Source organism: Anser brachyrhynchus (assembly GCF_964034855.1).
Source record: "Anser brachyrhynchus genome assembly, chromosome: 6".
Taxonomy (NCBI): domain Eukaryota; kingdom Metazoa; phylum Chordata; class Aves; order Anseriformes; family Anatidae; genus Anser; species Anser brachyrhynchus.
In genome coordinates this window covers 45,293,671-45,314,682 of record NC_137700.1, presented here as the reverse complement: position 1 = coordinate 45,314,682, position 21,012 = coordinate 45,293,671, and the positions used below count along the sequence as shown (strand labels likewise).

The window sequence follows — 21,012 nt, the reverse complement described above, 5'->3', positions numbered from 1 at the left end:
TTATTCCCACAACCTTGATCCCCTTACCCTAAAATCCTTATTCCCTTTAACCCTAACAACTCTAACCACAACCCTAACCCTTCATATTGTTAGCGTTCATGAAGACACATAATCCACAAAGTGATTATATGAAGGTGCTTTATTAGGCGCCGGAAGTTAGGGGCATGCCTGCCCAAATCTAACTTCGTCTGATTTGTTTTCTTAGTTCTCTTTTATCTCCTAAGATACTACATATGCATTAGGTTTCACAACTCATCTATGCATATTCATTTCCTAGCTCCACCTAGCCTCGCTTCGTATGCTAATTATCTTATCAGTCCTTCTGCGCTTGCGTATCACTCTCTGGTGGTCGTCCGGGTGGTCGTCGGGATGAAGTAAGATGTCTTCATCAGAGTTGAACTTTTTAACCTTTCCTTCTCACGCATGCTCTCTGAGCCCTTGGTCTCAGTCCAAACCGCAAGGTTGGTTTGACCCAGTTCCCAGAGTCCAAGAAGCCCCAGTTATCTAGATGTCTTGCAAATTGAGCATTCTTTTAATCCTCCTTACTCCTCATCATGAATTGGTGCATTCTCATGTTACCCTTGCACATATATTTTGTATCTTCCAAGCGCAGCCTCGGAACAGTACATCGCAAATGTAACATACTAAACAATATTGTATTATTTCTTCTTCTATTACTAACATTTCCCCCCTTTGAAAGCATTTCACTCCTTTTGAGGAGGGCAAATGCTTTCACTAACTAACTAAAATATTTTACACTCAGTGCTCACCAATAATATAACCACGGAAAATTACATCATTAAGAATCAAGGAAATTACAAAGATCAGGATTGTCACAACATTTCATAAGTCCACCACTTCTGCTTTATGTTACATTCGCTCTTCTGGTTGGGTTAACTTGATCTGAAACTGATCTTGTCTATTCGGTTTTCATTCCATTTCACCTCCTGGGTTCCTCAGATTCTTTCTCTGAAATCCAAAGTTGTTAGATGCCGGTGGAGGATATTGAGGATGTGGTTCCATTTACCGAGCAATAGTTTGCATCACTGTCCGGTTCCAGGTTGTCTTCCTTAGAATCAGACTTTTCAGCATTATAAATGTTAACCAAATTAGTACCCCTACAATCACCAATATAATTATTGTCTCCAGTAAGGACTTAACCCAATTACTAATATTCCATCCACTAAAATTTTATCCAACCAGCTTGTTGTCATATCTTTCTCTTCCTGTTCTGCATCTTGTTCCACTCGAGCCAGTTGTTCTATGTCATGTTCTACATCAATAGTCACATTTGGAATGTGGATGCAGCAATGATCAATATGATCTTTTAGAAATCCACATACTCCATGTTCCTTTAATAACAGTGTATCTAATGCTAATCGATTTTGTAGCACCATTTTAGTTGTAGATTGTAGTTGGATATTAAGGTCTCTAAAGCCTTCTTTTGTGGCTTTCGCAAGCCTACTCACTTGTCCTATAAGTTTATAAATCATTTCCCTATTTCGATAAGTAGCTACCTGTGCAAATAGAGATTCTAACGCCCAACTGAATTTTACTCCATCCGAGGGTTCATGCCATGTATCTTCATCTGCCCCTTCTTCTAAACTTCTTTTTGCCCTACTAATTTGTAGGGTTTCCAACTTTCTCTTAAAAGGAGACTTTTTCCATATTGGACGCAGTGTGGGGAGGGAGTCCTAGAGTTATTTCTTTTACTTCCCCATCTATCGGTGGGTGTGTAGTCCAAGTTCCATTACTGGCTGCCCATACAAATTGTCCTGGACTTTGTATGGTACTATAGCTACAATCCACTGCGACTTGACTAGCCTGGCTATTTCTTTCCGAATTGTACTTAATTCCTCGGCAAGCACATCCTGCCCTAAGAGCTATCAATACCGGAAGTAAGTGCTCGATATCTTCATTATTACTGTCGCAAGTATATTTCTTCTCACAAGTCCACCAAGCTACCTTTGTTGACTCTTGTCTACCACTACTATCAACCCGGCTTACTGTATAAAACTGATCAGTTCCATTCTGCTTTCCCTGCCATTTAATACACCATGATGTATTCCCTCCATACTGGAATTTCTGCAATAAACTTACTGTCCAATCACTATCCCACCCTTTCATTCCTTTTGGCTCATTTTTCTCTTGACATTCCCAAACAATCTTTTCTCTAACTCCTTCTACTACACATAGTTCGTCGTAATAACACTGTCCCACATTCTTAAATCTGCCTATCGTTATGAAATGGTAGTTCTTCTTCTTTTCACATTCAGACCTTGATGTTGGGGGGCTCAGTTTCCTATAGTATTGTGTAACATTTATCCTCTCTAGAGCTTTCACTTCTTTACATTGAATTGTTTCATTTCCTTTTACTTGGGGCAGTGGGGAGGTTATTATACCCCACTCAAGCGGGTCCCCCGTTGCTTTTGGGATGGGCAAACAAGCAGTAATTCTATCAGTTCCTTTCATTATGGCAAAATCTTTAATCAATCCTACCAGTAAATTCTCTGATGGTTGCCTAGGTGGGATCTGTACCACTTGTGTCCATGGTACCTGGCCCTCTCTTTTTCTTCTAGATCCTTTTCCGTGGGCTACCAATATTCCTTTATTCAATTTCGGATATACCAATATTTCTCTTATCCCGTAATCTGTGCTATTTTCATGTGTTACCACGCACCGGTAATTTCCTTTGTTGACTTTAGTAACACTAAACAGGGTTAAGGTGGTAGCTCCTCTCAGTTGTTGGCCCAATTCTATGGTTTTACTTACGTATGCCTTCCCCTTCCATCCAGCCTTCAATCCTGTATTGTCCCTGGTTGTGTCTACGTATATTTCCTGGCTCTGTCCGGAGTCACTTATTTTTTCCCAGACCACCTGTAGAGAGCTAATTGTTATTGGTTTATCGTTGTGCATTCCACATTCCAAAGTAACATTTTCTCCTCTGAATATTTCCTCTTTCTTATATTTTTCTGGTATTTCTAGGAACCCAATTACAAGGTATTTACACAAAACAATTACTGTTATCGTTACTGTTGTTAAGAACCCCAACATTGTATGGTTATACGCGCTTCATCTGTAGTTTTGTATCTCCGATTGCTCGCACTGACCAAAATTCGGGAACCTTTTTCACCCGAGTATAATGAATCCAAGCATCCACCCCTTCTACCTTTAAAAGTAGTCAATAATACTTGATAATGTCCAGCCCACCGTTCTCTCAGGGGTTCTTCATTCCAGTTTTAATGTACACTCGGTCACCTGGCTGAATGTCGTGGACAGGATTTTCCAGTGCCAACGGTCGGTTCCACACCAGAACACTTCGAAGTTGAGCTAAAGTTTTACCAAGAGACAATACATAATTATAAACATCCTGGTTCCCTGTTATATGCATATTAGGATTTGGTTCTGGGGATTCATAAGGCTTTCCTTACGTAATCTCGTATGGGCTTACTGACATTCCACTCCTTGGCTTTATCCTTATTCTCAGTAAAGCTATAGGGAAAGCTTGTGGCCATTGTATTTTGGCTTCCTGGCAGATTTTACTGATCTGTCCCTTTAGAGTTTGGTTCATCCTTTCTACCTGTCCACTAGATTGGGGTCTCCATGCAGTATGTAAATTCCAAGAAATTCCTAATAGCCGACTTACGTCTTTAACCACAGATGAAACAAAGTGCGGCCCCCTATCCGAGGATATTCCTAATGGTACCCCAAACCTCGGAATGATTTCCCGCAGTAACCATTTTACTGTCTCTTTAGCTTGATTGGTGCGACAGGGAAGGGCTTCTGGCCATCTGAAAAAGGTGTCAACCCCTACTAACAAATACCTACATCCCCTAGTCCTAGGTAACTCTACAAAATCAACTTGCCAGTAATCTCCTGGTTCTATTCCTACTCTAACTCTTCCCATTTCAGCATGTTTTCTTGCTACTGGATTATTTTTCAGACAAATCTCATACTTTGACATTACTGATTTTGCCATTGTTAACATATGTGTAGAGATAATGCTACGTTTTAAAATGTTACCATTGCCTCTGCACCCCAGTGACACTCATTATGTCTTGTCTGAAGTATTTCTCGCATCACCAAGGGGGGTATTACTACCTGGCCCGTAGTGGTTACATACCATCCATCAGAGTTCTTTCGGGCCTTTAGGAGATTTGCTAATTTCTCATCCTCTGGTGAATATCTTGGTTCCTTGGGAAGATTAAGACAAGTGGGGCCTACCTTAAGTGGTACCAAAGCCATTACATTCCACACCTCCCGAGCAATTTGTCGAGCTGCTCGATCTGCCAGCCGATTCCCTTCTGATATTTTCAAGGTTCCTCCTTGATGAGCTTTACAGTGCATAATAGCCACTTGTTTTGTTTTTTGTACCGCATTTATCAAATTTAACACCTCCTCTTGATATCTTATATTGGCTCCTTGTGAGGACAACAGCCCTCTTTCTTTCCATAATGCTCCATGAACATGGACTACTCCAAAAGCATACTTTGAATCTGTCCAAATATTTACCATCTTTCCTTTACTCAGTTCCAGTGCTCGAGTTAGGGCTATCAGTTCTGCTCGCTGTGCTGATGTTTCAGGTGGTAAAGGTTTTGCTTCGATTACTGTCTTCAGGGTTGTTACTGCATACCCTGCATATCGTGTTCCATTCTCCGCAAAACTACTACCATCAGTAAAAAGTTCCCAGTCATACCTTTCAAGGGGTACATCCTTCAAATCCTCGCAGCTGGCATGGGTATGTTCAATTATTTCCACACAGTTGTGTTCCAACGGTCCTTCTTCTGGAACAGTTCCTAGAAATACTGCTGGATTTAACAGGTTAGTTGTTTTCAAGGTTACGTCATCTTGTTCAGTTAGTATTGTCTGATATTTCATCATTCGGCTGGGTGATAACCAGTGGCCCCCCTTTTGTTCTAAAACAGTTGTTACCATATGTGGTACAAAAACTTCAATATGTTTTCCCATTTGAAGGCAAATAATTTTCTACTATCTTTATCAAGAGGTATGCAAAAGAAGGCATCCTTTAAATCTATCACAGTAAACCATTTATATATCTCTCTCACAGATGTTAACAATGTGTAAGGATTAGCCACTACCGGGTGAATGTCCTTTGTTATTTCATTTATTGCTCTAAGATCTTGTACCAATCTATACTCACCATTCGGCTTCTTTACTGGAAAAATTGGAGTATTATATTCCGATTTACATTCTTCCAGAATCTGATGTTTGAGAAATTTGTCAATAATTTTCACTGTCCCCTGCCTAGCTTCTATCTTAAGTGGATATTGTTTGATTCGAACAGGTTTGGCTCCTTCCTTTAATTCCACCTTTACCGGTTGTGCCAGTTTCGACTTCCCTGGTACATCTGTTTCCCATACTGTTGGTATAACTGCATTTTCTACTTCTCTTGGAATATTAACAAAGGGTTTATCTTTGATCATTAGGATTTGTCCTACTTTGGACTCAGGTACCTTCATTATTAATTCTCCATCCTCAAAGGTTATTGTTGCATCTAATTTAGCTAATAGATCCCGTCCCAAGAGTGGAATCGGGCATTCTGGTACATACAAGAATTCATGGGTTAGTTCCTTACCCCCAAAACGCAAATCAAGGGGTTGTAAGAATGGCCGTTCCTCCTCCTTCCCTGTGGCTCCAATTATTGTAGTTGTCTTAGTTCCCAATCGTCCTTTTAAACTATTTAACACTGAATATGTTGCTCCTATTACATTTACAGACTAATTAACACAGAGAAAGAAGCTCCTGTAACCAACAACAACAAAAAATTCAAGCCTCTCTCTTCGTTTCCTAGCTTTATTTCAACTAGTGGACCTGCTAGGGTAGATGCCCCAGGTCCCCGTCATTTCTGACTGTTGTAAGTTTATCCTGCAGCCTAAGACAAATTCTTTCTGATATCAGGGGCTGATTGCCCTAGAAAGAGGCTAGCCAATTGCCTCTGTTTGTTTTCTGAAGCCAGGTCCAAATTTTCTGTCTTTTTTTTTTTTTTTTTCCATTGCATTTCAAAGTTGGTCCAAAAATTCAAAAATTCCATAGGGTTTTCTTTTGGACCTTGTTGGAACAGATTCTCAATTCCCAATTTAACCAGATTTTGGTATTTACATAATTTCCGGGGTGGTAAGGGTCTCGGGGGGGGGGGGGGGGGGGGGGGGGGGTCGGTCAGGGGAATGCAATGGTTGAAAGTTCCCTGAGCGGTCCCATTGGCAATCTGAGCTCACACAGGAACTCAGGTTGTTTTAAGAGTTAGCTGCTTTTCTGTTTCCATGACAACTCTCTCCCGGACCCATCACGGTCCCCCTGCCCCAGAGGGCTCACACCACGATTTAGAGATCTCAGCCTCGGGTTGAGACGGAACTATTAACATTCCTACATCCTCTTCCCCTGCTCATTCAACTTCAAACAGCTCTGTTAAATACTACATGCCACACAGCCTTTAACACCTTCAACAACCCTTTTAACACTTCCTTTATCTTCTTCCAGCCTGTACTTTTCTAATGCCAACACCAAAGGCTCAGTCAGGGGCCAACTTAATTCCATACCTTTTCCCTCCAAGATGCTGAAACATATCAGTATACAACATTTCATCCTATTTTCCTTCTCTCCTCAAAAACATTAATTGCAAAACACTGTTATAGTCGATTGATCCATAAAGCGGCCATTTAGTTTATATAGTGGCCACAATTGATTGCAATACTTAGTGGAAATCCTCTCGCTTTCCGCGCCCCCCCCACTCCCCCTTCCGACAATATCCTTGCAATGTGCCAATATACACCCAAGGAGGCTTTCTTTAAAACGTCTTTGTTTTGGATATTACCCATTTCCTTGATTTCCCATTCCCTTTTATTTATTTATATTAATTACTGTCCCTTGTTTCAGTTTCCACGCAAACCTTTTTATTGCAGGTTTTTACTATGTTTTCCTAGTCTTCTCAAATGTCCCAATTCTCTGGGATTAAACTCCACATACAAACTTCACTATTTCAGATTATTAATGAGCCCCGTTCCAATCGTAAATCCACAGGACTTCGGAAAAACACCTGAAGCACTCAGCCTTCCGTCTTCTAGACAAACAATACCACCTTTTCCACAAAATTTACATTTCAACAAGGCCGAATTTCAAGCCGAATGCTAATTTTTCTCATGCACTTTGTTAGTAAGCCTACACAAAACAAGGAATCACTCCTGTGTATCCATCAAGACGGGGGTTTAAAAGGTATTGAGGCCTAAATAAATTCGCTCTCCCCCTTCTTACCAAATTCTCAGGGCTCAGGCCCGAACCACCAAAGAAGTGGCTCTCCATTCTACCGCTTTGATAATCAGTCAGCCCCCTTCCCCCGATACTTGGGAAACCGACCAAACGCCACTGCAAATATACCGAAACTTTTAAACTGTTACTTAGATAATGTTCCCACCTTCCTCCTTGTCACACTCAAAACATTTAAGAACGAAATAGGATTGCAAGATACACCGCCGGGCCCGTGTATTGGGCACCACCAATCAGCATTTGGATAAAGCAGCACTTCTTTTCGGTCTGTCATGCGCTTCGTTCATCTCCGGCCGCTCCCCTCGCGGAGAATACGGAACCGCGGATCGGAACTCCGCACTCGCTTCGCAGCGATGCTGCGTCTCACTCACAACACAATCACGCAAGCACACAGAGAGGCCCCTTGCACTCTCGCTCACAAAATAACATTAATTGTAAGATAGTATTGTACTGTAAGGTTCCGTTTTCTGGCCAACTTTCTTGATCTTCTAGTTCATACTGTGGCCACCAAACATTACAGTAATCAACCAGTTTACCCTTTCGTGACTCCTGCCCGAAACACCCCTCCTTCCAGTGTGCTAATAAACAGCCCAAAGGGGAGGATCGCGGTACCGAAGCATTACCGCCCAGAATACTTTTAAGTTTTTCCATTATCAGCTATAGCTTTTACCGAACCGAACCAGATGCTGAGCCTGCAGCAAAACCAGACCACTGATGCCGAACCTGCAGCGCTTTCGCGACTGTCTGACGGACGGCGCCTAGGCTTACCACGGGAATTCCCTAGCCCAACCGTGCGTGGCTTTCGCCGCGTCTGACCGGCAGGCTCCCAGACCAGATCGGTACCGATTACCAGAAAGCACCTTTTTCTTACCCTTTCAGAGGTACGTTGTGAGCAGCGGGGGTCGGTCGCGGCCGATGGCTCCCCGAGAAACTCCTCGGTGCCGGCTGGAGCGTGATCAGTTCGCGAGCCGCCTCAGCAGTGCCCACGAGGTCCCACCTGGGTCGCCAAAATGTTAGCGTTCATGAAGACACATAATCCACAAAGTGATTATATGAAGGTGCTTTATTAGGCGCCGGAAGTTAGGGGCATGCCTGCCCAAATCTAACTTCGTCTGATTTGTTTTCTTAGTTCTCTTTTATCTCCTAAGATACTACATATGCATTAGGTTTCACAACTCATCTATGCATATTCATTTCCTAGCTCCACCTAGCCTCGCTTCGTATGCTAATTATCTTATCAGTCCTTCTGCGCTTGCGTATCACTCTCTGGTGGTCGTCCGGGTGGTCGTCGGGATGAAGTAAGATGTCTTCATCAGAGTTGAACTTTTTAACCTTTCCTTCTCACGCATGCTCTCTGAGCCCTTGGTCTCAGTCCAAACCGCAAGGTTGGTTTGACCCAGTTCCCAGAGTCCAAGAAGCCCCAGTTATCTAGATGTCTTGCAAATTGAGCATTCTTTTAATCCTCCTTACTCCTCATCATGAATTGGTGCATTCTCATGTTACCCTTGCACATATATTTTGTATCTTCCAAGCGCAGCCTCGGAACAGTACATCGCAAATGTAACATACTAAACAATATTGTATTATTTCTTCTTCTATTACTAACAATATCAACCCCCCGACGCTAATGACACTGACTAATGATCCAAACCCCAAACTGCCCCAACCCCAGGCAACCCACAAAGAAACTGACACAAAGCTGAAAACTACAAAAAAGGCAAAACCCTGGATACAGACCCCAAATCACAAACATGCGACCAAAATGCTACAGAAAAGCCCCAGACGCAGGCCCCAAGCACTACAGCTAGGCCCCAGAAGCTCAAGACACATCCCAAAGCCAAAATGCAAGCCCCAAACGCTACAGAAAAGCCCCCAAACACCAGACGCAGGCTGCAGAAGTCTACAAGCAGGCCACAACCCACCCCCAGACGCAGGCCCCAACCACACCCAGATGCAGACCCCAACTGTCCACAAGCAGCTCCCAACCTGCCCCCCATGAACGGGATCCCACCCCACCCCGATGCAGGCCCCAGGCCCCAGCCCCAGCCCCCGCACCCACACCCCAGACTCAGGCCCCAAAGGTGTACAAGCAGGCCCCTACAGTATACAAGCAGCTCACAACCACCCCCCCAGAGGCAGGCCCCAACCCCCTCCAGACACAAGCCCGAAAGGTGTACAACCAGCTCCAACCCCCCCCCACCAAGACGCAGGCCCCAAGCCCCCCCAGACACAGGCCCCAAAGGTGTACAAGCAACTCCCCACCCTCCCTCCCCAGAGGCAGGCCCCAAAGGTGTACAACCAGCACCCGACCCCCCCCAGATGCAAGCCCCAAAGGTGTACAAGCAGCTCCAAACCTCCCCCCCCCATCCCAGGCTTCCAGTGTACGAGCAGCTCCCAAACCCCCCAACACAGGCTCCTATACTGTACAACCAACTCTGAACCCCCCCGCTCCCCAGAGACGCAGGCACCAAGCCCCCACAGATGCAGGCCCCAAGGGTGTGCAAGCAGCTCACAACCACTGTCCCCCCCCCAGAGGCAGGCCCCAGCCCCCCCCAAACGCAAGTCCCTGCAGTGTACAAGCAGCTCCCAACCCCCCCCAGATGCAAGTCCCAAAGGTGTACAAGCAGCTCCACACCTCCCCAAAACACTGGCCTCAACCCTCCCCCCAAGACACAGGCCCCAAATGCCTAAACATACGCCAAGAAAGTACTAATGCAGGTGCCAAATGCTACAGACAGGCCCAAAAGCACAGGCACACGCTCCAGATGCTCGAGGCCAAGACGTAACTTGGCTTTCTGAATTACTGGAAAGCGGCTTTCCTTCTCAGCGAGGTGTGCGCAGGCTAGACAGGATGGGGCTTCAGGCACCTCTTCACCTGTGGAAACACACTGCCATCAGGCACTGCCATGCCAGACAAGCTTTTTCTGTTAAAACACCCTTCTCAGATGCCCCGCGGCATTCCAGTGACCTGCTTTGCTCCGATTCTAAAGACTAGTGTCACAGCCCACCTTGCCTGTGGCACCTGACCAACAGAAGAGAAAGCAACCATACCGTTTGGAAACCGTCACTGCACGTGCCGCTCCTTGATGCTCTGTAACCTCTTCTCAAATCCTCAGCCACTTCTGTGTAGAGCCTGCCATGGCACCTGCAAAGCAAGATGGATACCCTTCGCAGTCACCTTGCGCAACTTGGCCATTCTGCTCCAACCCCACTCACGACCAGCCTGCCCTTCTCGTGCTGCTCTTCAGAGTGCAGCTTGGCCCCTCTGAGTCTGTGCGAGGCACCTGCGAAAGAAAAAGAAAAGCATAGGCCGCGGCAGCATCCGAAGCCGCAGCACAGCTAGGACAGGTACTCTCACCTGCTCCCTTACTCTGCCCCCTCACCTGCCCTCGAGGCAGATGCTTCCATCTGCTCTCTTAAGCCAGCTACAACACCTCTGGAATATAAACAGGACTTTAACTGTATTTTGTGTAGTTAAGTAACTGCAGTGACAACCGCACCCCTAAAATAACTGCTGCATCTGTTCATCGCTCACCTTGCCAAAACCAGCTCTGGTCGTGAAGTCCCAGGTCGTACGCTGTGTTTCAGCTTTAACAAATGAAAACAGTCAGAAGGTAATCATTCAGATGCCAGCATTAGCACCCATCCCTCAACCACACAAGGGACCCCATGGCTAATTTTATCATTTCAAAGCAGCAGCTCCCTTGCCTCAGCACCTGGAAAGTAGATCAAGACAGTCACCGGGTTGCCTACCGAGTCCTTGACAGTTCCAAAAGGAGCTCTTTCCTGTGACCAGTTCCTCCTAAGGTTTACCCCTCTACTGGGGAGGGGAACGAAATACAAACAAAAAATCAAAACCCCGTATCTGCGAGCTTTCAAGATTCAATGACAGACCTCTCCTCTAGCACTACTCAAGCACTATGCAAACAGCTGCTCGCAAGCAGCTCAAGTCTCCCCCTCCACATTTGCCAAACACCACAGAGATGACTCTGTGCCAGCTGCCCTTCAGTACGTGCCCAGAGGCAGACCTGATGTCTTTGCCAAAACACTCCGGACAATGTATTAGTACACCGCCACGTTAGCTACCATCACTAACTGCCAGGCAGGACAGCTCCAGGCCAAACACACACACACAGGCACGCTACAAACGTTACGAACAAAACACAGAACACAAGGCGCAAAAAAAAAGAGGACTCCCAGAGGGAAGCCCTACAGCAACAGCAAGTCAGAACAGGTGCCCTACAGCAGACCCAAGGAGAGACTCAAATGTCACGACATGCGACTGGAAGCAACTGCCAGAACTGGGATGATGGAGGCATAAAAAGCCTGCCTTCAAGGCAAGAGACCAGAAGGATGGGGAGTGCAAACCCCAGAAGAAAAATGCTTCGGAAATGAACTCCCAAGACAGAGCTCCTGATGAAGCCCACATGACTTCCGCAACAGCGAGGATGGAAACAGATGCCATCTGAAACAGAATATGATGCACAAGACCTGAAATACATCTGCGCTTTAAGCTGCGACTGCAAGTCAAGAAGTGCTCAGATCAGCCCTACGATGATGAAACAAGCATTTAGGACCTTTGGTGTGGCTAACAAGTTGCCCATCTAATCTGTCCAGTGGAAAAAGGCAATGAGGATATCAAGATTTGAGGAGCGCGTAACATATGATGATCGCATCAAGAAACATTTGATACAAAAAAATTACACGCACAGAAGAAATGATCTCTTTAGGCTCCCACTGCAAGATAAGAAATGCTCAGCTTCCAATTGAGCATCAGCATTATTCCAGTGAGGTCAAGTGTTCGACACCCTCAGGAAGGCTTCCCCAGGGCCTGCCAAGCACCAGGAGCAACAGCACAGCACAGACAACACAGAACACAGACACCAAGCTGGAACTGCCCTGCCTGGCACGTGCTCAAGCCCTACCTGACAGAATCTCACGCCCCCGCACACTGTCTGACCGTGATCAATCCTAAAAGGCCCCATCCACAGTAATGACTTAAAAGCACAGACCCTCGCCCTATGTGTGCATTCAAAACCCGAAAGCAAACATAGCACTTGCCCCGCAACTTAGCTTGGGAATGATGGGAGGCAGGTTCCATCCTCATCAAGGAACACGAAGGCTAGCCAGGACATTGCTTCCGGCACGAGGCTCCTCTTCACCTGCAGAAATAAAGTGCCATCAGGCACTGGCACACCAGCCAAACTTCTTCTAGTGAAACACCCACCTCAAAAACAAAACAGTAGTCCACTGACCTGCTCTGCTACTGAAGTCAGATAGACCAACTCCAGACAACTGCCCGCCTTCCCCTGCCAACCACCCCCAAACACACAGTATTTGCCCCTGGACTTAATTCTCAGGGGTCACAATCCATCCTCAAGGCGGACCACAGAGGCCAACTAGGATGTCCCCACTATCTTCTTCGTCCCCGGAAAAGAGGAGTCACCCAGAGGTGGGACCAATAGACTACCAAACCAAAACCAATGCCCTTTTCCCAACTGTACTCCACTCACCTTCCCGATCCAGGCTTAGCGCTTCCATTTACTGTGCTGAGCCAAGGTCACATAGCTTAGACCAAGGAGAAAGAACAAACAAACGTGAAAATCCACAAAACAGTCTATACCCACTCCTCTTCTTTCCTCCCCTACCCCAACAGCCAAGAAGCCCCAGACCCACGTTCCCCAACCCAGTACCACCGCTTCGCTCACCTAACATCCCAAGGAGATGCATCACGCTCCCAGCTCCTCTTGTGCTCAGAGCATCTCCAGCATTTCAGGAACTGAACCGCTGACGCCTGGCGCGCCTCAGGAACGTGGCAGGAGATGTACTCTGCTGTCGCAAGGTGCTTCCAAAGCCTGCATAACAGGCAAAGCAGACCAACACAATCCACTGACCAACTCAGGGGCCCACACTGCCGTCCACTCACCCTCGTGCCTCATTCAAGTGTCCGTGCCCATGCCCTGGGCTACAAGAAACAAAAAGAGGAGGTCATACCCGTGATGGACACGTAAACAGTACAGCTCCTTGCAGAGGACTCAAACACAGAGACAAGAGCCAGAAAAAAAAAAACACACCCTCAGGTCCACAAATACCAAAAGGCCATGAATGCACAGCAGTACCAACAGGGGTAATCACAGACTTCTCCTTTACAGATGAGAACGGTGACCCTGCTCAGTCTCTCCGTAATACTGCACTTATGCGGTCAAGCCCCTTCTAATGCATACTGAAGCTCCTTGTGAAGCCTCTGGACAGTTATGCAAATGACTTGATATACCTAGAGATTACAAGATAACTCAAAAAAAAAGGAACCGTACCCCACCATTTCCCAAAAACAAGTTAGCCAGCAACACCTCCTAAACACACCTCTATTACGTGAATTCCAAGCACTTAAAAACTAGAAGGCTGCAACGTCTAAAGACTCTACAGCCACACAAACCACAGGCAAAAGCTCCAAAACTATAACAAACCATCCCTAACCCTGAAAAAGACTACCCCTTACACGCCTACTGCTGCTCTTTTCAGACACATGCTTACACAGGGAGCCTCGATGATACTTATCTCCTAAACCCTGCTCCATCACTTTGCCACCAAGGTTGTAACTTTGATAATATTTGCCTTAATTCTGCAGAAATCATAAGGGACCCAGAACCACAAAGCAAACACACAAAGTAGCACTGCCATCCTATCCGTAAACACGCTATAACAATTACTCACCTGAAGAAGAGCTGCATGCAATACAGGCACCTATTACTAGATTGGTTTACTCTAACAGATCCTACTAGTTGTTACCTCACAAAGATGGGCGTACCGGTCTCTACTTGGAAACGCATCAGTCCATAGACTCTTAACCACCTAAAGAAACCTGCAACTCACTGAAGGAAAAACAAAGCACTTACCCCAAAGAGCAGCCCAGGCAGAATGAGCTCTCTGATGGGATGCCTGTGACTCAATGACCACCAGGCCCTCCCTGGAACCCAAAGCCAATCACCTGGGAAAGGGGAGGGGCAAAGCACAAGAAAGTAGAAAGAGGAGAAGCAGCAGCTGTGGTTTATTTTTTTTTGCTTCAGCTTTGAATATTGAAAGCTTTTCTCCTCTACAACTCCTGTCTCAGGAACCAAACAGCATTCCAGTGACCTGCTTTGCTCCTATTCTAAAGACTATCACAGCCCACCTTGCCTGTGGCACCTGATAAGCAGAAGAGAAGGCAACCACAGCCATAAAAGCCACTGCACCCTCAGGACAGTTACTCTCATCCCCTCCTTTACCTCAGCCGCTTACCTACCCCACATGGCAGATGCTTCCACCCATTCTCTGAAGCCACCTAGAGCACCTCCAAAAGAGAAACTGGAATTTTACTCTATTTGATGTAGTAAAGTAAGTGCAGCAACAACCGCACCCCAAAAATAACAGCTACCTCTGTTCATCACTCACCAGAGTCACTCCAGAGGTAGCTCGCGTCGTGACGTCCTGTACTGCACACTGCGTTTCAGCCTGAACAAAGGAAAACACAGTCAGAAGACAAACATTCAGCTGACAGCATTAGCACCCATCCCTCAACAACAGAAGTCACCCCATATTTAATGTTTTCGTTTCAAAACAGCAGTCCACTTGCCTCTGTACCTGCAAGTTAGATCCAAGCTCGAAAGGAACGGCCACCATCACCCATGCCACCTGGGAACACAGAAGGACAAAATGACCGCTGTGCTTGCAAGCCACCACCTGCCACATTGCTCCTCTGTCCCAAACAGCCTCACCTCAGACCCTCAGAGGGAAACACCTGAATGTCTTCCCTTCGCTTCAGATAAGGGATCACCAGGCTGATAAAACTCCCACCTTCCCTCACTGCTCCGTGACACGGGGATTTCCCTGTCCAAGACTTCATGAAGCCCCTGCAGAGACAAGAGAAAAGCACACCCTGAGGCACCTCACAGCCACAGCGTACCTGCTGCAATACCTCTCTCTTCCCAGCTCCTTTACTTCAGCTGCTCACCAGCTCGAACTGAGATTCTTCGCTCACAGCGCCGCGGCAAACTCTGCCCGGGCCACACAACACACACTGCACAAGCTACGTTGTTTAAGACACACGAGCTGGAACGTTCCTGCCCAACAATCAGTGGCATCGCACAGGAAGGATGCCGCACGCTCCTAGAAACCAAACCTACCAGTCCTGAACAGCTCCCCTGCCAGACAATTCCCCACCTCCTCCTGCCAACCACGCTCAGCGCACACACTATTTGGCTCTCAAAAGAAAAAAAAAAAGTAATACCATACACACACAAAAAAAACAACTGAGCTCCACAAATGCCAAAAAGCCATGCACACACAGCAGCCCCAGCAGGGCTAATCACAGACTTACCCTTTACAGATGAAAAAGGTAACTCTGATACGACCCTGCTCAGTCTCTTGGTAATACTGCGCCTACGTGGTCAAGCCTCTTGTAGTGTGTAATCAAGCTCTTTTTAGTCCTCTGGAGAGTTACACAAGTGGCTTCATACGTCTAGAGATTCAAATATAACCCAAAAACACAAGTGGATCCCACCATCCCAAAAACAAGTGAGCCAGCAACCTCTGCTAAATATCCCTCTAGTAAGTGATTTCCAAGCACTTAAAATCTAGAAATCCATAGACACCAACCTGCCCAAAGAACCCTGCAACTGACTGAAAAACAAAGCACTTACCCCAAAGAGCAGCCCAGGCACAATGAACTCCCTAATGGCATACCTGGGGCTCATATACCATTTGGCCCCGCCCAGCACCCAAACCCAATCACCTGGGAAAGGGGAGGGGCAAAGCACAAGAAAGTAGAAAGAGAGCAGGAGCAACAGCTGTGGTGGTTTGTTTCTTGTTTCTGTTTACTGTGTTGTTTTGTTTTTTTTTAAATCTGGTTTAGCTCAATAGCATGCAGACTGCAGACAAGAGAACTGGGGTGTTTCTAGAAGCAACAATACCCATGCTTTTGCTGCAGCTTTGAATATTGAAAGGACAATACGACCAAGCAACTGAAATTTTTTCAGCTGGAATTAGCTCAAACCTTTCTTTATATAGAAAGAAAAATCTGGGAGCATAACAGATCACACGCCAAAACAACAACAAAAAAATCAATTCCATGTAATAACATCACTTGCAGGAAAAATCACGTACTTGAGTAGGCTATCTGTAAACCAAAAGGCTATGCTGATGGGTCAAAACACACTACAGGACAACGGAGCCTGGCCCTCTGCTGCACCAACTTAAAACTCATCCCTACACTCACCAAGGTGCAACCCCAACCCAAACACAGACACACCATTTCAGCCTCAACACAGTTTTGGGAACTGCTGGAAAGCAGGCTTCATCCTCAGCGAGGCGTGCTCAGGCTCCACGGCATGGGGCTTCAGGCACCGCTTCACCTACTGAAGACGACCACCATCATCAGGAGCTGCCATGCCAGACCACCTTTTTCCTCTGCAACACCTTTCTCAGGAACCAAACAGCATTCCAGTGACCTGCTTTGCTCCTATTCTAAAGACTATCACAGCCCACCTTGCCTGTGGCACCTGATAAGCAGAACAGAAAGCAACCACAGCAATAAAAGCCACTGCACCCTCAGGACAGTTACTCTCATCCCCTCCTTTACCTCAGCCGCTTACCTACCCCACGTGGCAGATGCTTCCACCCGTTCTCTGAAGCCACCTAGAGCACCTCCAAAAGAGAAACTGGAATTTTACTCTATTGGATGTAGTTAAAAAAACTGCAGCGACAAACAGCCTCACCTCAGACCCTCAGAGGGAAACACCTGAACATCTTCCCCTGTGGTGGTTTTACAGGGGTAGGCGACCGAGCTCCACCAAAACCGCTCTCTCCCTCTCCCTCCTCAAAGAAGGACAGGGAGAAAATACAAGGAAAAAGGGCTCAAGGGTTGAGATAAGGATGAGGAGATTACACAGTAAATATCGTGATAAGCAAAACACACTCAGCATAGAAAGACAGAAAGATTTATTGCTTATTACTACGCAATGTAGAGAAGCGAGAAACAAACGAAAGCAACCAAAAGCACCTTCCCCCCCAGCCACCCTCTTCCACCTTCTCCCCCCCAGCGGTGCAGGTGATCGGTGTTTATGGTCAGTCTATAGCGCTTCTTTGCCGCCACTCCTCCTCGGACGCCCTCATCCCCTGTGCTGTGGGGTTCCTCCCACAGGATGCAGTCCTTGGTCAACTGATCTGGCATGGCCTTCCCACAGGCAGCAGCTCTTCCGGAACTGTTCCAGATGTAGGTCCATACCACGGGGTCCATCCCTCAGGAGCAAACTGCTCCAACCTGGGTCCCCCACGGGCAGCAGCTCCTGCCAGCTCACCTGCTCCTGCGTGGTCTCCTCTCCACGGTCTACAGGTCCGGCCCGGAATCTGCTCCGGCAAGGGTCTTCCACAGGCCGCAGCCTCCATCAGTGCAGGTCCACCTGCTCCACCGTGCTCTCCTCCACCAGCTGCAGCATGGAACCCTGCTCCACCGTGGTACTCCGTGGGCTGCAGGGGGACAGCCTGCTTCACCATGGTCCTCGCCACAGGCCGCAGGGGACTTCTGCTCCGGCACCTGGAGTACCTCTCCCCCTCCTTCTTCACTGACCTTGGCGCCTGCAAGGCTGTTCCTCACTCCTCTTGCTCTCCCAGCTGCTGCATGGCACAGCGCCTTTGTTTTTTTTTTTTTTTTTTTTTTTCCTGTCTTAAATATGCTTTCACAGACACGCAAACAACATCACTTATTGGCTCCGCTCAGCAGCGGGGCCATTACCTAACATGGGGCAGCTTCTAGATTCTTCGCACAGAAGCCACCCCTAGAGCCCCCTGCTACCAAAACCTTGCCACATAAACCCACTACGTCCCTTCATTTTGGTTAAGGGACGACCAGGCTGACAACACGCTCACCTTCCCTCACTGCTCCGTGACACGGGGATTTCCCTGTCCAAGACTGCACCAAGCACCTGCAGAGACGAGAGAAAAGCACCCCCTGAGGCACCTCACAGCCACAGCGTACCTGCTGCAATACCTCTCTTCCCAGTTGCTTTACTTCAGCTGCTCGTTAGCTCGATCTAAGATAAATGTGCCCGGGCGGCGCCGCGCCAAAATGTGCCCGGGCGGCGCCGCGCCAAAATGTGCCCGGGCGGCGCCGCGCCAAAATGTGCCCGGGCGGCGCCGCGCCAAAATGTGCCCGGGCGGCGCCGCGCCAAAATGTGCCCGGGCGGCGCCGCGCCAAAATGTGCCCGGGCGGCGCCGCGCCAAAATGTGCCCGGGCGGCGCCGCGCCAAAATGTGCCCGGGCGGCGCCGCGCCAAAATGTGCCCGGGCGGCGCCGCGCCAAAATGTGCCCGGGCGGCGCCGCGCCAAAATGTGCCCGGGCGGCGCCGCGCCAAAATGTGCCCGGGCGGCGCCGCGCCAAAATGTGCCCGGGCGGCGCCGCGCCAAAATGTGCCCGGGCGGCGCCGCGCCAAAATGTGCCCGGGCGGCGCCGCGCCAAAATGTGCCCGGGCGGCGCCGCGCCAAAATGTGCCCGGGCGGCGCCGCGCCAAAATGTGCCCGGGCGGCGCCGCGCCAAAATGTGCCCGGGCGGCGCCGCGCCAAAATGTGCCCGGGCGGCGCCGCGCCAAAATGTGCCCGGGCGGCGCCGCGCCAAAATGTGCCCGGGCGGCGCCGCGCCAAAATGTGCCCGGGCGGCGCCGCGCCAAAATGTGCCCGGGCGGCGCCGCGCCAAAATGTGCCCGGGCGGCGCCGCGCCAAAATGTGCCCGGGCGGCGCCGCGCCAAAATGTGCCCGGGCGGCGCCGCGCCAAAATGTGCCCGGGCGGCGCCGCGCCAAAATGTGCCCGGGCGGCGCCGCGCCAAAATGTGCCCGGGCGGCGCCGCGCCAAAATGTGCCCGGGCGGCGCCGCGCCAAAATGTGCCCGGGCGGCGCCGCGCCAAAATGTGCCCGGGCGGCGCCGCGCCAAAATGTGCCCGGGCGGCGCCGCGCCAAAATGTGCCCGGGCGGCGCCGCGCCAAAATGTGCCCGGGCGGCGCCGCGCCAAAATGTGCCCGGGCGGCGCCGCGCCAAAATGTGCCCGGGCGGCGCCGCGCCAAAATGTGCCCGGGCGGCGCCGCGCCAAAATGTGCCCGGGCGGCGCCGCGCCAAAATGTGCCCGGGCGGCGCCGCGCCAAAATGTGCCCGGGCGGCGCCGCGCCAAAATGTGCCCGGGCGGCGCCGCGCCAAAATGTGCCCGGGCGGCGCCGCGCCAAAATGTGCCCGGGCGGCGCCGCGCCAAAATGTGCCCGGGCGGCGCCGCGCCAAAATGTGCCCGGGGCGGCGCCGCGCCAAAATGTGCCCGGGCGGCGCCGCGCCAAAATGTGCCCGGGCGGCGCCGCGCCAAAATGTGCCCGGGCGGCGCCGCGCCAAAATGTGCCCGGGCGGCGCCGCGCCAAAATGTGCCCGGGCGGCGCCGCGCCAAAATGTGCCCGGGCGGCGCCGCGCCAAAATGTGCCCGGGCGGCGCCGCGCCAAAATGTGCCCGGGCGGCGCCGCGCCAAAATGTGCCCGGGCGGCGCCGCGCCAAAATGTGCCCGGGCGGCGCCGCGCCAAAATGTGCCCGGGCGGCGCCGCGCCAAAATGTGCCCGGGCGGCGCCGCGCCAAAATGTGCCCGGGCGGCGCCGCGCCAAAATGTGCCCGGGCGGCGCCGCGCCAAAATGTGCCCGGGCGGCGCCGCGCCAAAATGTGCCCGGGCGGCGCCGCGCCAAAATGTGCCCGGGCGGCGCCGCGCCAAAATGTGCCCGGGCGGCGCCGCGCCAAAATGTGCCCGGGCGGCGCCGATCACAGACCTACCCTTTACAGATGAAAAAGGTAACTCTGATACGACCCTGCTCAGTCTCTTGGTAATACTGCGCCTACGTGGTCAAGCCTCTTGTAGTGTGTAATCAGGCTCTTTTTAGTCCTCTGGAGAGTTAAACAAGTGGCTTCATACGTCTAGAGATTCAAATATAACCCAGAAACACAAGTGGATCCCACCATCCCAAAAACAAGTGAGCCAGCAACCTCTGCTAAATATCCCTCTAGTAAGTCATTTCCAAGCACTTAAAATCTAGAAATCCATAGACTCCAACCTGCCCAAAGAACCCTGCAACTGACTGAAGGAAAGCAAAGCACTTACCCCAAAGAGCAGCCCAGGCACAATGAACTCTCTAATGGCATACCTGGGGCTCATATACCATTTGGCCCTGCCCAGCACCCAAACCCAATCACCTGGGAAAGGGGAGGTGGCAAGCACAAGAAAGTAGAAAGAGCACAAGCAGCACAGCAGCTGTGGGGTTTTTTGATGTTTTTTTTTTGGTTTTGTGTTTTGTTTGTTTTTTGTTTTTCTTTTGTTTTTTTCTTTAATCTGGTTTAGCTCAACAGCATGCAGACTGCAGACAAGAGAACTGGGGTGATTCTAGAAGCAACAATACCCATGCTTTTGCTGCAGCTTTGAATATTGAAAGGACAATATGACCAAGCAAGTAACTGAAATTTTTCCAGCTAGAATTAGCTCAAACCTTTATTTATATAGAAAGAAAAATCTGGGAGCATAACAGATCACACGCCAAAACAAAAATAAATTGCATATAACAACATCACTCGCAGGAAAAATCACGTACTTGAGTAGGCTATCTGAAAACCAAAAGGCTATGCTGATGGGTCAAAACACACTACAGGACAACGGAGCCTGGCCCTCTGCTGCACCAACTTAAAACTC

At 49.2% G+C, this 21,012-nt stretch overlaps 2 protein-coding genes across 2 annotated transcripts in view; both read right to left on the bottom strand.

Annotated features, from left to right (window-relative positions):
• LOC308197366 (uncharacterized protein) overlaps positions 1 to 21,012 on the bottom strand; it is a 43,074-nt gene that overhangs the window by 16,576 nt on the left and 5,486 nt on the right. The window contains exons 5-20 of the mRNA XM_080597695.1: positions 18,184 to 18,239; positions 17,885 to 17,931; positions 17,616 to 17,784; positions 17,034 to 17,133; positions 16,915 to 16,976; positions 14,178 to 14,269; positions 13,356 to 13,555; positions 13,208 to 13,246; positions 12,990 to 13,136; positions 12,795 to 12,849; positions 12,343 to 12,443; positions 10,990 to 11,101; positions 10,817 to 10,869; positions 10,640 to 10,717; positions 10,333 to 10,565; positions 10,069 to 10,156 (exon numbers count right to left, since the gene is read on the bottom strand). Of these exons, the coding sequence (XP_080453821.1) occupies positions 13,484 to 13,555; positions 14,178 to 14,269; positions 16,915 to 16,976; positions 17,034 to 17,133; positions 17,616 to 17,784; positions 17,885 to 17,931; positions 18,184 to 18,239 (598 nt within the window). The 3' untranslated portion in view covers positions 10,069 to 10,156; positions 10,333 to 10,565; positions 10,640 to 10,717; ... (5 more) ...; positions 13,208 to 13,246; positions 13,356 to 13,483. The remainder of the gene's footprint in view (positions 1 to 10,068; positions 10,157 to 10,332; positions 10,566 to 10,639; positions 10,718 to 10,816; positions 10,870 to 10,989; positions 11,102 to 12,342; positions 12,444 to 12,794; positions 12,850 to 12,989; positions 13,137 to 13,207; positions 13,247 to 13,355; positions 13,556 to 14,177; positions 14,270 to 16,914; positions 16,977 to 17,033; positions 17,134 to 17,615; positions 17,785 to 17,884; positions 17,932 to 18,183; positions 18,240 to 21,012) is intronic.
• Positions 122 to 9,271, bottom strand: LOC308197364 (uncharacterized protein). Its single transcript, XM_080597692.1, has 3 exons — positions 4,225 to 9,271; positions 3,259 to 3,330; positions 122 to 2,877 (listed from the first exon to the last, which is right to left on the bottom strand). The coding sequence occupies exons 1-3, from the start codon at positions 4,966 to 4,968 to the stop codon at positions 1,648 to 1,650; spliced, it is 2,046 nt and encodes a 681-aa protein (XP_080453818.1). The 5' UTR covers positions 4,969 to 9,271; the 3' UTR covers positions 122 to 1,647.

Coding starts and splice junctions, on each gene's coding strand:
- LOC308197364 (XM_080597692.1), bottom strand. CDS start 4,968: ATGGGAAAACATATTGAAGTTTTTGTACCACATATGGTAACAACTGTT. Junction 3,331..4,224: donor TGGCTTTGGTACCACTTAAG/GTAGGCCCCACT, acceptor GTAAAACTTTAG/CTCAACTTCGAAGTGTTCTG. Junction 2,878..3,258: donor TGTCCACGACATTCAGCCAG/GTGACCGAGTGT, acceptor AGCTCTCTACAG/GTGGTCTGGGAAAAAATAAG.